General features: G+C 63.6%; 1 protein-coding gene across 1 annotated transcript in view; it reads right to left on the bottom strand.

Moving 5' to 3' along the window:
• Positions 1–7,440: 7,440 nt before the first annotated feature.
• The window catches only part of CSPG4 (chondroitin sulfate proteoglycan 4), a 28,648-nt gene continuing 19,569 nt past the window's right edge, over positions 7,441–16,519 (bottom strand). Inside the window, exons 5-10 of the mRNA XM_075160466.1 lie at positions 16,221–16,397; positions 12,347–12,545; positions 12,013–12,147; positions 11,689–11,843; positions 10,655–10,838; positions 7,441–10,290 (exon numbers count right to left, since the gene is read on the bottom strand). Coding sequence (XP_075016567.1) covers positions 8,378–10,290; positions 10,655–10,838; positions 11,689–11,843; positions 12,013–12,147; positions 12,347–12,545; positions 16,221–16,397 — 2,763 coding nt within the window. The 3' untranslated portion in view covers positions 7,441–8,377. The remainder of the gene's footprint in view (positions 10,291–10,654; positions 10,839–11,688; positions 11,844–12,012; positions 12,148–12,346; positions 12,546–16,220; positions 16,398–16,519) is intronic.

The raw sequence follows: 16,519 nt of genomic DNA, 5'->3' as shown, positions 1-16,519 counted from the left end.
CATCCTACCTTGGCATCATCCCATCCCATTCCCATCCCATCCCACCCCAGCCCCATCCCATCCCATCCCATCCCATCCCATCCCATCCCATCCCATCCCATCCCATCTCATCCCACTCAGCCCCATCCCACCCAGCCCCATCCTACCTTGGCATCATCCCCCCATTCCCACCCCACCCCATCCCACCCCAGCCCCACCCCTCCCTGGCCCCATCCCGCCGCAGTCCCTCCAGCAGCAGCAGCCGCGGGAGTGGGTGCCGATCCCCCCTGCTCACCCTGCGGGGGTTAACGCCCCGGCCCCGGCCCCGTGGCCCACGTTGAGGCCAGATGCCACGCAGGACGGCACGTCCCTTCCCCCCGCCAGCCCCCTGCCGCCTGCCCTCCCCCGGCAGCACAATGGGCACGGGGTTCGAGCCTGCCACCACCGTCCCCGGGCGGGCAGCCAGCCTCCGGCACCGCACGCAGCCTCCGGAGCCGTGCCGGCACCCGGCTGCGGCATCCCGGATCCCCTAGAGCCGGCTCGGCGGGGAGATGCCCTGCCCGGGATCCCCCATCGCAGCACGGTCCCTGCGATGTCCCGGAGACGCATTTTGGAGGGTCTGGACGTGGGGTGGGGGACAAGGACCTGGGAGGGTGGGAGAGGCGATAGCGGTGTCGGGAGGGTGCGTGCGGCCCCAGCGAAGGAGTTAATCCTCCTCGGAGCCACCCTGATAAACGCTTGCAGATTTGGGCCCCAAAACCGGGCTGGTCACACCCTTGGCGAAGGCCGAGGGCTGCGAAGAGCCGCCTCCGCTCGCAGGGGGTGCAGCCGGAGCAGGGAGATGTCCCAGCGCCCCGGGAGCTCATCCCCCGCTCCGGTGTCCTGGCATGGGGACGGGCCAGGACGGGGTCCCTGCAGGCTGCATGCACCCCCTCTGAAGGCTGTGCCTCAGTTTCCCCAGGTGTGGACCTGTGCTCTCTGCGGTCCTTTGGCACCCACAAAGGTCTCCCTGCCCCACCAGCCACCCCCCTCCCTACCCCCATGTCTGGACCACGCTCCCAGGCCTGGTGCGGCACGGCAAACCCATTGGCTGGGAAAACCTGCTTCCCATTAACATTCCTGCCTTTTCCCTCCGCCGCCTGGCAGCGGGTGCCTGGGGCCCTCCCTGCCCATGAGTGGGCATTTCGGGGTCTGCCTCGGCCGGGCGGGGGGCTCGAGCATCCTCCTGCTGCCCCCCGCACCTCCGATCCCGTGAAAGCGCCGAGGTGTGGATGATGGAACCAGCTCCGGGCATCCCGGCGGCTCCCCAGTGCTCCCGCCGGTGTGCGGGCACCCCTGGGGTGCAGGGTGGCAGTGAGGAGGGGGGCTGGGGGTGCAGGCAGTGCTCCCCGTGCCCCAGTGGTTTCGGTTGCTGCCCTTATCCGGGACACAGGCTGATCCCTGCTCCTGCTCGGGGTCGCAGCAAGGAAAAAAACAAACACGGGGGCGCGTGGGGCCGAGAGGAAACTGCGGGAACAGGGGGCAGGTCCGCTTCCTCCTCCCGCTTCCCAAGGCTGCTCTCGCGTGGGAAAGCCAAGGCCAAGGCACCGCCGGCACGACGGCCGGGCGGGGAGGTGGCAGCGGGAGGCTTCCAGGCGACCTTGTCTTGCTTCCTCCCTTTGGGCTTCTCCCCGGCATGGAAAGAAAATCCAGCATCCTTGGGAGACGGGGGTTTCTGGGGGGGCTGGGCCAGCAGGCAGGAGGGGGAACCCTGATCCCCCCCCATCCCCAGACCAGCAAGGCTCAGCTCGGTGGGGTGAGCCACCTCCACAGCCAGACCAGTCCTCTGCCACCCGAGACGGTGTCCCCCCTCAGCGTGCCCCCCAAGTGCAGCCTGGGGCGGGATGCTCTGGGGTGGGAAGACCCCTTCCTGGGTGCAGAAGCTGCCAGGGTCCCGCGGGGACCCGCCGAGTGGCTGGAGGCTGGGGACATGCCGGGTGCCTCCCGCCCCGGCGGCTGGGACAAGCGGAGCTGCCGATGGGAGCCTCGTCAGCCGCACGGATACCCCCACCAGCCCCAAGTGCTCAATAATTCGGGATCCGACACCGAAGCAGCCCAGCGGCCTGAGCCGGCTCCTCCCCATGGCAAAGGGGAGCGTGGGGTGCAGCTCCTGGCAGCGCGGCCGGGCAGGATCAGGCCTGCCGGGCACGCTCCGCTGCCGGCGCGCTTAGCGAGCGTGTTGGAGAGGCACGGCTGCCGACGGGGAGCGGGGAGCGGGGTCATGCCTGCTCCTCAGGGCTGGCAGCAGCTCCGGGGCTGCTCGCGCAGGGGATGGAGCCGAGTGGGATTTTGCTGCCCGAAATGGCTGGGAGGTCCCATCCAGACACAGCGCTGCTGCGCTGGGAGGTGGATGAGCCTGTGCCTGCGTGGAGGCAGCAGGACCAGGCACGTGGGAGGGCACCGGCGCGGGGTGGCAACGAACCAGGGAGACAGCTCAGCCTGCCAGCTCAAATCTTTTAATCACTGCACTTCTCAAATATTTCCGAAGCGTGACCCTGACTCGGCTCCTCCAGGCAAGGCAATGAACACCAGCTGGTTCCCTTGGCTCTGGCTATAAATGCTCCCTCCTGCTCCCAGCCCAGGGCAATTATGGGGGCGAGCAGTGCCTGTGCCAGGGGAATGAGCTGGGAGCCACCTTTAATTGCCGCCGGGGTTTGCCAGCCCTCCTCGTTCCCCCGCTGCTGAACGCTGCGGCCCTGGAGCTCTGCAAAGCGCTGGTCCCCCCCCAGAGCCCGGGCGATGCTCGGGGCAGACCCTGTCCCAGCTCTCCGTGCCAGGATGGATAATCTCTGTGGTCCTGGGAAGGTGCTGAGCCCGGGGAGGTAGGTGCTGCGCTGCCGGGGAGCTGTGTCTCTGGGCGTGTTGTTTTTGCAGGAGGGGTGGAGAGCCCAGGCCCTGGGATGTGGTTGTCCTGCCGTCATTGTCTGCCTTGGAGTTGCTGGGTGTGGAAATGGAGGTTAGGCTCAATCTGGCTCCAATTTAAATCAGCAGCCGGGCTGGCGAGCCGGGGCAGGCAGCAGCTGCCCGGGGGATGCTTTCTGGTATCCAGGTCCTCATCTCTCCACCCTTTCCTCTGCTTGCCAGGGCCTGGGAAGCTTTATCGTAGGTGGGCAAGGTGGTGGGGGGATGCCAGGCTGCTGGGGACAGCCCTGTCCCCGCATGGGCTCCTTGTCCCCATGAGGTGCTCCCCGGGTGACGTGCCTGCAGCCTGCTCTTCCCCCCAGGCTCTGTCCTGTCCTGCCGGGCTCGCTGCCAGCCGAGCCTGTTCTGCAGGCCCTGGGCACGTAGCAGGCAGGGAGGGCTCCCGGCATCCCGGGGCGCTGGGCTTGGCTCGAAGCTGAGCGGCGGTGCTGAGCCTCGTCACACTACGCAGCAGTCAGCCTGAGGTCTGGCTCCGAGTTGCCCACGTGGGGCAGCTCCTAGGAGGACCTGGTCACCCTGCTCAGGTCCCTCACCTGCCTTGGGAGGAATAGGTGTCCTCCTGCTCTCCCAGGGAGGGTCTCCTGGAGACCTCTCCTCATCGCCTGCCGTCAGGGAGCGTGACCTGTGCCCCCTGAGGGGACCCTGCCATGCTCCTCCTGGCTCCCAGTGAAATCCAGAGCATCTCCTGGGGATGTTGAGAGCTGCCAGGGAGGTTTTGGGATGGGGGCAGGGAGGCAGAAGCCTCCCCAAAACAAAGGGGGGGCTGCCTGCATGAGCTCAGGGGCTTCATGCACTTGCTGTGCCTCTGTCCCCAGGAGCAATGTGGACAATGTTGTCACAGGGTCCTGCAGCCTGTGGTGGTCCACCGCAGCGGAGGAGTTTGGAGGCTGGGGACACGATGCTTGCATGGGTCCCAGTCTCGTGTGCTGGCCTGACGCCTGGCTGGGAATAAAGTCCCCCATTTGTTGAACCCCTTCATTTACATGGCTAAAGCTTGCAGAGAAGTTTTCAAAGCCAAATGATCCTGGGTGGGTGCTGCAAGAAACCTGTTTGGCCAATTATTTGTTTGCACTTGAATAGGTGCCTAGAAACTGGTTCATGTCACCGGAGCTGTGGCAGACTCCCGTCCTGCTCTGTGTCCACCCCCCAGTAAGCCCTGGTGTCTCCGGCTCCTGCCGAGCGCTGGCCCTCCCTGAGCCGGTACCACGGTGCTGGCATCGTTATTAACCCAGGAGAGGTGTCGGATCCAGCCTGCTGCAGGTGCGATGCCTGGGATTACAACCCTGGGGTTATGGTCCCCTCCTCTCTTCCCGAGGCAGCTACGCGTGGCCGGGGGAAGCTTTGCCTTGCCGCAGCGCTTGGACCCATGGCCAGGACAGGGCCAGGCTGCGGGGGGCGTTGGGGATCTCAAGAGGAGGTTTCCTGGCTGCTTTTAAAAGCAATGTGGGTCTGCCAAGGAAAATGGCAGGGGGAAATTGCTCGTATTCCCTTCTCCCTCCTGCTTCCAGGCTGGACCCTGCAGCAGGACATCACTGAAACATGTCCCCTCCCTGCAGCCGGGGACAGCCCGGCCCTGCCGTGCCTTCTCCCTGGGCCATGCCAGGGCGCTGCTGCCGCTGCCTCGGCTGGTCTGAGCTCAAATCGGGACGCTTACCCCAGCGCCAGGCTGAAATCCCGGCAGGGCTGCAGGCACTTCCCGACGGATCCAGCCCAGGCCACATCCTGCCTGGGATCTGGCTGCGGGGGCTTCCCAGCGGAGGAGGAGAAACTCCCTGCTTCTGGAAAGCAGGGGTGACTTCTTAATTAAGAACAAAATGGGAGTGAAACTCGTTGGCATTTTTGCCACTTGTGAGCCCCCGTGTGACTGCTCGGGCAGTCCGGTGGTCGGGCGCTGAGATGCTTTTACCCAGGTGGTCACCTCGGGGTGTCTGGAGGTGGCACAGAGGGCAAGTGACACCAGCTATCGAGTCCTCCTCGCACCTCCTGGGTGGCTCTGCGTGGCGATGTCCCTGCTTTTGACATGCCCCTTCCTACCGTTTAGGAGGTGGTGGCAGGTATGGTCTGTCATCTCCATCCTGTCACACCTCTGTGAGTCACCCCAACTTGCCCGCTGTCCTTTGGCTCTGTATCTGGGTGTCTTCTGGCTCCTGCTCTGCTCCCTGCCACCCCATGGTTTCCCTTGGTGACCTGAGGCTTTGCTTTAGCTGGCCGTGGGCTGGCTCCCCTCTTGGCCTGCCTTTTATTCCCTGATCCGGGTGTCCTCAGAAGCTGCACATAGAGGTATGGGGGTCTTGATGACCTGTTGATCCAGGTGCCCTCAGCACCTTGTTACAGCCCCTCTTCGGCCCTTCCTGGTGCCCCCACGCCTGATGTCCCCACTCCACCCCAGCCCTGCATTTCAGCAGGGACATTTCACAACAATGCCTCCCTGGCACCGGGAGCAGGGACATCTCCCTCCTGGGCAGCACCCACCCGTGACCCCCTCTTCCACAGCAGGACTGGAGGAGATGTGCACCCCAGCATGGGTGCAGGTTCCCTGCCCGCAGCTCGGGGTTGGGGTGAGCCGGGGGGTCGGCTGGTGGTGCTGCAGAAGAAATGGCTGTGGCCACGTCCTGGGGACAGCAGTCTCGCCCTGGGTGGCTTTTCTTGCTGTAAAACCCTGGATGGAAGGCGGAGAAGGGATGGAGGTTTGAGATGCCCAGGGAAACCCCGGCGGCTGCAAGTGCAGGAGGAGGTGGGGAGGTGCTGGGGGGAGACCTGGTAGCAGCTCCCCGGGAATAGGGCATGCGAGTTCATGGGCCCGTCTGTGCACATCTGGCCTGCCTTGGGGGGGGGGAACAGCACATCTGGCAGAGCAGCTGTAAGCATCTTCCCTAAACCTCTGCAAGCTTTATAACCAGCTCGGTGGGGAGGATGCAGCCCAGCTCCTCTCACCCCCAAAACCTCCCAGATCAGAGTGGTCCTGGCCCAAACTGGGGTGAGGCGGGGGGGCTGCACCTCTGCGTGAGCAGGCAGCTTCAGTGCTGTGCCCGGCTGGGCGCAGAGCCTGTGAGGCTCCGGGGAAGGCAGAGATGCTGCACCAGCTCCCGATGCAGGGAAGCCAAAGGGCCTGGCCAGGAAAAACTTTTGAGCTTGTCTAGGCTGTGGTTTAAGTCTGCTCTGCGGCTGGGCAGGAGCCCCCCGCACCCTCAGCCCTTCCCCGGGTGGGCAGCACTGAGGCTGGGCCTGATCCTGCCCCAGCCGTCCCGCTGCAAACCCTGAATAACCCAAGCGGAGCCAGCAGCTTTGTTCAGGATTTAAACCCTGCCAGCGGAGCTTGGCCCTGGAGAACCACGATCCGTGCTGCCGTTTTCCAGGTTACTGCCTGTCCTCCCCTGACCCTGGGAAGTGGATGTTTCCCAGCAGCGGGAATACAACCGCAAGCCTTAAAAATAACCTGCTTCGCTTTCAATGCTTCTAACAAAATAGGCCACGTTCCTTCTATTTAATCTCTGGGTGCGAGGCAAAAATCATTGGAAAGGAAAACACGGCGGATGCTTCCAAGGGGGCCCTCGGTGGATGCCACCGGCTTCCCTGCAAACCTCCATCCTGTGCCGAGGGTACGTACTTCGCAAAGGTGATAATAAATGTGCGTGTTTGAATGCGATGGGAAGGCACAGAGCTGGGGTTAATCTGGAGGAGGGAGGGAGGCAGGCAATGGCACTCCCTCTGCTCTGCGGGGAGAGGTTGTCCTGACCTTTCGGGAGCAGCACCGCCCCGGCAAGACCTTCCACGGCAAGCTCTGAGCCGTGGTGTGGGCAGCCCGGTCACACCGTCCCCGTTTTAGAGGGCAGAGGATGTGACTTGCCTCTGAGCAGAAGGAAACATCATTTTTCCCTCTCCAGATGGGGCCGGAGGAGGGTTTTGGAGGCGAGGAGGTTGCAGCAGGGAAGGAGGCAGCAGCGCACAGGCTTGGCACCCATCGGCACGGGCTGCCTTGGGCCAAGAGGGCTCCGAGGTGCTGGGGCTGCCTCCGCCGTGCCCCGTCTCGCCCGCGCCGTGGGGCAGGTCGGGGCTGGGGCAGACACAGCGGGGAGGGGGGGGGGCTGCCTGCCTGCACCCCGATGGCTGTGGGTGCCTGGCGGGACGTGCCGGCACCCGCCAGCTGGAGCAGGGCAGGTGTGATTTACCGCTCGGCAAACATTTGGCACCGTAAACGCAGCCAGGAAAACTGCTGGCGTGGTCCAAGCAAACATCCCGGCTCTGCCGGAGCCTTGGAGTGGGACTGCCCCAGGGTGCCGGTTTAGGGAGGGATTGTGCCTTGACACCGGGGATGGATTTTACCCTGGGTGAGAGGGGTGACGCATCCCCTGTGGTCCCTCAACACCAGTGTTGAGAGTGGGATGTGCCCGTGATGAGCTTCCCAGCTGTAGCAACGCAGGGTATTATTGTTGGGTCCCACCCCGAGCTCAGCGCTCAGTTTTTCCTCTGCTCTTCCTCAGATAATTTCTATTTAAGTTTTTAGGACTCCAGGCTGGGGAACATTTGAGCAAGAGCCCAGAATTTGGTCCATTACCTCCAAATGTCGCTCGGCAGCTCCCTGGGCTTAAAACAGGCCTGGCAAGGAGCGGCGACACGAGGGAGATGGCTTACGAAAACCATGATGCACCTCGGAAAAGGCACTTTATTCTGTTTACTTCTGCCGTACTGGAGTATACAGTGGAAAACCGCGCTGGCTCCGGTTCTCCGCTCTCCTCTCCGGTTTCCCGCTGCCCAGGTGAGCGCCTGCCGTCCCTCCCCGCCGAGGGCACCCTACCTGTTGTGCAACCCCCCCGGGGCTCGGTGCAATCTGCTTTATGAAACACACGGCAAGCACGCAGAGAAAGCGCGAGGCGGGTTTTTTCCAAGTGGGTGGGGACTCCTTAAATTCCCCTGGCATTGGCCACAGAGTTTTTTCCAAGCCTCTGCTCCAGTGTCTCAGCCCGCCTAGCCCTGGGGGATTTGGGCAGCTTCATCCCCAGCCTGACTCAGCGCGAGCCGCTCCTCATCCTCCCTCGTGTGCCGAGAGCTGTGGCAAACACCCCCGTGGTGGTCGGTGCTGCCCATGGAGGAGCCATCGATGGCTCGGTGGGGACTGGTGCCATCAGGTCCCCTCCAGCACTGTGGCCACCGTTGGGTGGCCCAAATGAGCACCCGAAGTCAGTGATCCCCAGGGATGCTCAGGCGTTCTGCCTGCCCCCACTTGCCTATGCGGTGTCCCCCTCCCCTGCCCAAAGCCACCTGGAGATTTGGGGCTCCCGGGTGGGCCGGACCAGCAGCCCCCATATCCCCAGGGTCCTCCTGCATCTGCGGGATGCCAGCTCCCAGGGAGGAGGAGGAGAGCTGGGAGGAGGTGGCCGGCAGTGCTCCGGGAGGGTCTGGACCCCCAGGTGGTCTCGTGCCCCCGCGCCTGAGCCCTTCACACCCAGTACTGGTTGTTTTTCAAGGGGGGGTTGGAAGTCCGGCAGTACTGGAGGAGCTCGGGGTCCGGCGGTGCCCCAGGACCCGTGCCCTGGGGCTGGGGACCTGTACCCTTGCCCTCCAGGGAGTTGACAGTCGTTAGGGGGATGCCTTGGTTGGGGTCCGTCCTCCGGAAGGTCTCCTGGTCCGGCACGGCCCCGTTCTTGGCCTTGGAGGAGGGGGTGCCCTGGACATGGTGCTTCCCTGTCTTGTTGCGCTTGTGCAGGTAGAAAAGCAGGGGCAGGATGAGGGCCAGCAGGAGGAAGATGAGGCAGACGGGGATGATGATGCTGAACATGTTGGCCTCGATGAAGCTGAGGAAGGTGCCCCCCTCCATGGGGCTGGAGCTGGTGGTAGCACTGTGGGCTGGCCAGGCGGTGGGGGGCATGCCCAGCTCACTGGCGTTGGGGCTGCTCCGTGCCGTGCCCTGGGGCTGGGGCACCGGGGGCGAGGGTGCCAGGGGGACTGCGAGCAGGGTGACGCTGTAGGCTTTCGAGGCGTTGTAGGGCTCAATGCTGTACCCCAGGGATGCCAGCGCTGGCGGCACACCGGCAGCCGCCAGCTCAAAGACGAAGCTGTCACTCTGCAGGGGCTGGTCAGTCTCCTCAGCGTCCAGCACCTCCAGCCCGACCAGCCCTTGCTCCAGCTCGCTCTGGCTGAAGGTCTCGATCGGGGTGGGGGGTTGTCCTGGGTCCCTGGAGATCCTCACGAGACGGCTGCCACGAGGCGCCCTGCGGATCTTGAAGACTGGGATGCTCTTGGTGCGGTTGGCCAGCTCGCTGGCATCGAGGACGCTGGTGTCCAGGAGGGCTGTGGTGCCCCTGGGCCACACACTGCCCGGCTGAGCCTTCACCAAGGCGCGGACGGTCACGTTCACCACCCCGGTTCTGTTGGCTGCCCGTGACATGGCAAGGAACTGGAAGTTGTCCTCAGGAGAGGTGAGGTCAGTGAAGGTGAACATCACCTCCCCCCGGTCCAGTTGCTTCTGCGAGAAGCCCCGTGCCGGCTTTTGGTTGACCTGCACTTGGCCAAACCTCGGCTCCCTGGTGACCCTGTACAGGGCATTGCGTGCCCCCAGCTGTGCGGCTCCCAGGAGGTGATCGTGGGACATCAAGGCCCTGTTCAGGTCTTGGGGCACCTCCAGCAGCACTGGGCTGGCAGCGGTGCTCACTGCAGGCAGCACCTCGATCTCCAAAGAGGTCAAGGTAGGCGGGTGGTTGCCATCGGAGAGGCTCAGGGCTAAGGACCCTGGGGCACGGCTCCCAGTGGCAACAAACACCACGTGGCCTGCGTTGACATCTGCTTGGGTGAAGCGGCTGATGGGCTCCTGTGGGTTGCGTGCATTGGCCAGGTGGCCAGCGAGAGGTCTCTGGAGGACACTGTACACCATCTCCTCTGGGGACCCCCATGGGTCTGCCACGTCCAGGTACTCCTGGGACAAGGTCACCACGGAGCCTGGTGGGACCCGCAGCACTTCTTGCTGCTTCACCACCTGCGGTGGCTTGCTGCTGCTGCTGGTCACTGTTATATTGAAAGCTTCGGAGATGACCACCCCTTCCTGCGGAGGACGGACGGATTGCTGCACCTGGGGCCGAAGCCAAGCCTTAAACCTGAAACGGTCATCAGAAACACCATCTCCACCATGGGCATATGCCAGGCGCCCCGTGGCCAGGTCTGACTGCAGGAAGAATGGCCGCGATTGCTCCAGGGGCACACCAGCCACCGAAAGCTGCCCGTGAGCTGGCAGCCCCGTCACCAGGAAGACAACATCATGTGCAGCCCTCTCGGGGACCGGGATTTGGCTTAGGAGGTTGGAGGCATCCAGCACCGAGGTGTTGATTTCGGCCCGTTGAGCCCTTGCGAGGTGGAGACCTGGGGGGGAAAGGGAAAACGCAAAGGTCTGTTATCCCTAGGAAGAGCCAGGATCTGCTGGAGAGGGAAGTGAGATACAGCAGAAAAAGGATTGCAAAGAATGGAGAGGGATGAGAAGGCAACTGGGACTTATTAGTTTGGTAAGATGATGGAGGAAGGAATTGCATGAAGAGGCAGCAGAAGGATGGATGCAATTTTAGATGTTGCTTGAGACAGTATTCAAGGTTGTGCTTGGGTGGCCAAGGGAAATTGCACGGTGTGTCTTCTTCAGACAAACAAGCCCTCCTGAAGTTTGCACAATCCCCCCTGTTCCGCAAACTTCAGGAGAGCTTGTTTGTCCCCTGCTTCTCCCTTCCTCCTTTACCTGCATTTCTCCATAGCTGAGTCGAGCGCTGGGGACACCTGGCCTCGAAGGAGATCAGCACGAGGAGGATGAAGGAATCTGAGATGGTTGTGGGAGCGACCACACGGAAGCGGATGGCATCTTGGGCGAGCCAGAAGGGCTTCTCTGGCATCTCGTGCTGGTAGAAAATCAACCCGCTGTCCACCTAAAATAAAAAAAAAAACCTCCATGAGCTCTGCTAAATAGCAAAATAAATAGGCAGAGTGGGTGATACCATGTGGGAGATGGGTGCATTTGTCTCATCTCTGGTGTGATGGGCCCTGTAGCACCAGAGGGGACCTTGATGCTGTGTTTAGGGCCAATGTGTGCACCCGGAGCTCTTGTCTTGGCAGCCCTAATTAGATAAGAAATGGGGATCATCACCAGCCATGGCGTGGTAGCCACCATCAAGAGCTCACCGTGCCTCTCTGCCGGGATGTTCCTGTCCAACAATTGGGGAAACTGAGGCTCAAAGCAAGGGCTGAGCTTGCTCAGCATCCTCCAAGACTCAGGCCAGGCTGCCTCCCAGGGTGAGCGCAGCACGGGGGAGCTTGCAGGGTGGGCAAACCTGCGTGCTTCTGAGGGAGGGTTAGAAATAAGCCCTTCGCCGTGCTCTCCAAAAGCCTGGCTGCGTAGGAGAAGCATGGCAGCAAGGACCGGCTTGGAGCTGGGGTGAAAGCGTCACGCTTGGCTCCTGCCTTAGGCGGCAGCCAGGATGGCTGGGTCTGCAGCAGGGAGGTAACCTAAGAAAAGGGGATTACAGCTCCCTGAGCCTCCCCCAGCACTAAAGCCGAGGCTGGTGGCTGGAGTAAAGCCGGCGCTGGGGCGGCAGCTCTTAATCCCTCTTAGCAGCCGTTGGGAGAGCTGGGAGAGTCCCGGCGTGGCTGCAGCCTTGCTCTGCCTCCTGCCAGGGATCAGGGGCCTCCGCTCGTGGTGGCAGCGGGGTCGGGCTGGGACCCCCGGGCTGCAGTGGGGGTGATGGAGGGCTTGGGGGGCTGGGGGAGGTGAAAGCTCACCTGGGCTTGGGTGAAGTTCCTGATTTCCTCCCCCCGGGAGGTGCTCAGCCTGCCCAGGCGCGGGGCTTGCTCGATGCTGTAGTACAGAGCGGTGGAGCCGGCGGGGCTGTTGCTCACTGCCTGCAGGTTCTGGCTGGTGATGGGCTGCAGGGCACCTGGAAGACACGTCCAGTATGGTCTTCAACCTGTCGCCTGGCCACCCGCCTGCAGCCTCTGCCACGGGCATCTCTTGACAGCACCCAGGCTCGGGCACGGGGTGGTGGAAGGGTCCAAAGGCCCCGTTTGCCATCGAACTGGGAGGATGGGGAACGCGCCCGTACCCACCTGGGCAGACGGTGAGGCTCTGCTTCTTGGCCAGGCTGATGAGGTGCTCTCTCTGGGCCCTGACGAGGAAGAAGTGCCCAGGAGACAGGTTCTCACCGTCCCACAGGTCGAAGGCGAAGCCCCCATCCAGGGACCCTGCGGAAAGCACAGAGCTGGGCATTCATGGGGGGCAGGGGGACTGCAGCCCCCCATTAACCTGGCACAGTTTGGACCGGGGTGCTGCGTGATGGGGTTAGCATCCGCCTTGGTGGCACAGTGCTCCCCTCCGGTGGCGTCCCCTCCCTTGGGCCAGGGGTGACGCTGGGGGGGCCGGGGCACCTCAACCCTGCCCTACCTTGGTGGACGAAGAGGATGAGGCCGTTGTTTATCTGGGCCTGGGTGAACCGCCGGACCTCAGCGCTGGGCGCCGACCTCAGCACAACCTTCCCGTTGGCCGGGGGCTGGATGGAGTAGGTCACCTCCTCCGCCGGGGAGTCCTCGTCCTCGGCGCTCAGGACGTGGGGGCCGATGGCAGCCGTGGTGCCTTCCCGCAGCTGGGGGATAGGGAGAGGCTGTAATCCCCCTGGGATGCTCCCAGCACCTCTGTCCTCTTCCCTAGCCTGCTCCGGATCCCGTCCCAGCTCAGACGGCTTCGCTGGGTGCCTGAGCACATCCCAGCCCAACAAGGGCGCTTTGTCCGTGTGCTGGGTGATGCCCCATCGTCTGGCCCCTTCCCAGCCCCGCGTCATCCTGCACCGCTGCCGTGTTTGCCGGCACGTGCCGTGCCGCTGGGTCCATGCATCTGCATGGTGTGTGCAGGACAGAGGTGAGGGTTTGCCCCTCTGTGCCTCAGTTTCCCCAAGCGCTGGAAATGGAAGAAGGCACGGCGCTGGCGCGGCTCACGGGGCTGGGGCAGAGGCTGTGCCTTTGACGTGTCTCTCCCCATTGCCCTGCAGGAGAAGGGCTTGTTGTGGGGTCCCTGAGCCCTGGACTCGCTCCCTGAGCTGCTGCTGTGTACGTGATGACCACAGCCCCATCTCTCCCGGCTGGGTGTTGCTCCCGGCAAAGCACCCGTCCCACCGCCCCCTCACAAGGCTGCAGCGAGGCCACGAGCCGGCCCAGCAAACCCTCCAGGAATGACAAGTATGCGGCCGAGCTCAGGGCCACCCCGCAGCTTCCCAGGGCCGCTTCCCCTGGCCAGCAATGCCCACCCGCCCCCCGGGGGCACTGCCACCCCAAAGCCCTGGCATCTCCCCTCTCCAGCTGGAGGCAACAATTTTTCCCGCTCCTAATCCTGTGCCGTATCTCGGTCTCGGCAGACCACAGGGATGAACCCTGCACTGCCAGACAGGTTCTGCCCACGCTTCCCAGAACTGCCTTTCACCCTCAGGATGCCCTGAAATTGTGGGGCGCGTGGACCGAGCCTTCCCGCAGCTCGTGCGGGGCGGAGGGGCAGGGTGCGCTGCATCCCATGGGATGGCAAGCCTGGCCTGCATCCTGCAAACCCGCGAGACAACACCGGGTGCTGGAGGAGCTGCTCAGCTGGCGTGCTGGGTCAGATGAGCTCTTTTCTGCTGCTTTCAGCTGCCCTAGCCCAAAGCATTTCTTGAGTGGGTGTGGGTGCCGACAGTGAAATTAAATCCTTCGGCAGTCCCTGCGGGATGACGGGAGGCAGGCTCGAAAACAGCTTTGGAGAGACGGGATGGGGGAAGCGCTGCCGGCCACATGGCCGGTGTGGGAGCTGAAGCCCTCGCAGCAGGAGCTGCTGCTCCACCACATACAGGCACCGTGGGTTTTGGGCTGCTCCCCCTCCCCAGCACCCACAGTCAGGTCACTGCAGCGCCTGGTGAAATTGCAATCACTCCCAGGGCTCGGTGCCAAGGAAAACTCCCCATGGTCAAAGCCCGGAGAGGCATTCGCAGGCAGGGGGGACCGGCAGCCCCGGGGCATCACTGCCCACTGGGGACGGGCACACGCGGTGGCTGGAGCAGCTTTGCTCACCACCGAGAGCCCACGCTGCCGGAGCTGACCTGCTTTGCCATGCTCCCCGTCCTCTCTGAATTATTAAAGCCTTCCGCCTGGCTCCTGCTCTCGCTTACTTGGCTCATTATGTTTGCTCAGCCTCCGTGTCGCCTCTGCTCTCCGGGAGAGCGCGCGGGGAGGCAGCGAAACAGCGCCGGGAGCGTGGCCGCCTGTTTTGGTGCAGCAGTGGAAGCCTTTCTCTTGGTGGCATCCAGCCATCCTTTCTCTTGATGCAACCCAAAGAGCTGCTCGGGTCCTTTCCAGGGGGCTCGGCTTCAGGGTCTGAACCCTGCCCGTTGTCTCCCCAGCCCTGCGTGGACTCTGCACCCGCGGCGCTGGCAGGCGCAGGCAGCAGAGGAAGGCTTTGTGCAATCTCTCTCCTGGACCTGACCTTTAAACGCTGAAGTCATCTCTCGTCAGAGCACAAACACAGCAGGGCCGGGCCCCTCCTCAGCCCTGCGTTGCTTTAGCCTTGCTCCTGCTCGGAGCAGGGAGCTTTTCCCAGCTCCAGGGCCCCTCCTGCGGGCAGCCGGGCTGCTGTGATTCCCCCTCCCAGGGCCAGGGAGGAATCCCAATGGAAAGGCGGATGGACCGCTGCCTCGGAGTTTATTTTGGGAACAACTTCTTTCTTTTCACCCTTTTTTTTAGCATGGTGGCTGGGAGGGAAGGACATGCTTTCCCTAAGTGCCTCGCCATCACTGGGCTAATGGGCTGGCTAAAAATAGGGCAGGGAGGGAGCCTCCCCCTCCCCTTGCACAGGGCCGGCTCTGTGCATCTGCCCGTGCCCCGGGCAGGAGTGCACGGCTCCGGGGACAGGGCTGCCTGCTCTGCCCGCTTCCCCTGCCTCGGGCCCACCCTGGAGAGCCAGCCCTGAGCAGCCCTTTCGGGATGCGCGGCTCCTCAGCAAGCAGAGAGGGGCTTTTGTGCCCCTGGAGTGGGGACGAGGGGCTGCCGTGGGCCCAGGGGCTGAGGGGTTAACATACCTCTGTCGGGAGTGGGGGGATTTCGGCGCAGCTGGGGCAGATCTTGGAGGCACCACTATAAAAGGGGTTTGCTGGGAGGGGGCTGAGTTTCCTGGGCTGGGGCTGTGACTGAGGGCAGCACAGGCAGGCACAGAGCCAGGGCTGGCTGTGGATGGGGGCACTCCCCCAAACTTTGCTGGCAGCCTAGACCCCTCTCCCTGCTTCTGGGTGGTGCCTGGCCCTGGGCAGGGCAGCCCGTACCCCTCCCTTTGGGCATCTCCTCCAGAGCGCAGGCTCCCGGACACCTTCCCAAAGCCACTGCGATGATCCTGATGGAGGGAGCTCCTTTCCCTGCTGCCAGCCCAGGAAGGGTGAGGATAGCCTGGGGGGAATGATCCTGATGGAGGGAGCTGCTTTCCCTGCTGCCAGCCTGGAAGACCCTGGGATGGGTGAGGATAGGCTGGGGGGAGTGACCTTGCTGGGCTGGCACTCCTGCATGGCTTCTAATAATTTCACTGCTGCAATTTTGCATTAATGATCCTGAACGGGGCAGGGAGGTGTCTGAAACAGAAAGTGGAACTTCCAGCAGCAGGTGAGACCTATCTGCTTCTGACTTTGCTGATAGGGGCATTAGTTACCTCATGCAATGCACGCTGCTGCAGAGGGGATAGGAAACCTGGGTAGAAGGAGAGGTGTGAAGGCTGCCTAAATAATTATTTCTAATCTGATGAAACTTGGGCAAGCTGCTCTTCGTGCTCCCAGGAATTATTCCGGGACCTGGGGAAGGGCGAGCAGGGTGCCCGTCCTCAGAAGGGGGGAGGCGAGGAGCCGCCTCCTGCCTGCCCGCCTGCCAGCAGGCAGCTGCCTGCCGCCGTGGCAGCCCGGCTCCGCCGAGCGCATCGTGCGAGAGGGACCGAGCGCTGCTGCGGGGCGATGCTCCCATCTTGCGGACGGTTTCAGCATCGGCGGCGGGGAGGGACGGGGTGAGGGGGTGGAACAGCCCGGTCTCCGCCTCCTGCAAAGCCTCGCCCCGCCGGGAAACCGCCCCCCTTCCCCGGAGCCCATCGCCCGCCTCTGATCTGCACCCCGGCTCTGCTGTGCCCGAATTCCCGGGGATGCGTGACCAGGCACGGAGTGGGTCCCGTGGAGTCCCCACGCTGGGCTGGCCAGCCCTGGGGTGTCCTAGCGCCGAGTACCCAGGGCCCGCTGGGGTGGCTGCCCATCCCCGTGGTGTCCCGCTCTTACCTGCAGCCCGGCGTTGACCCTCAGCCGGGGCCCCTTGGAGCTGCGGGGCAGGATGGTGACGAAGAGGGTCCTGGGCTGGCTCTGGCGGTCCATCTCGGAGGCGTTGGCCAGGAGGGTGAAGCTGTCGGCCTGGGCCCGGGGGCCGTCCTGCCTGTACTGGATCTGCTGGTTCTCCACCTGAGGGGCAGGGGCTGGGTGACCCTCCTGGGAGGACACGGGCCACCAGCCCCGCTGGGGAAGGGGACCTGTGCACCAGCCTGGGAGGAGGGAGGGAGCCGGGCACCTACTGCTTGCTCTGG

The sequence above is a fragment of the Calonectris borealis genome, chromosome 11 (genome assembly GCF_964195595.1).
Source record: "Calonectris borealis chromosome 11, bCalBor7.hap1.2, whole genome shotgun sequence".
In the NCBI taxonomy this organism is placed as follows: Eukaryota; Metazoa; Chordata; class Aves; order Procellariiformes; family Procellariidae; genus Calonectris; species Calonectris borealis.
Note: the sequence above shows the minus strand (reverse complement) of the source record. Positions and strands in the feature narration are given on the sequence as shown.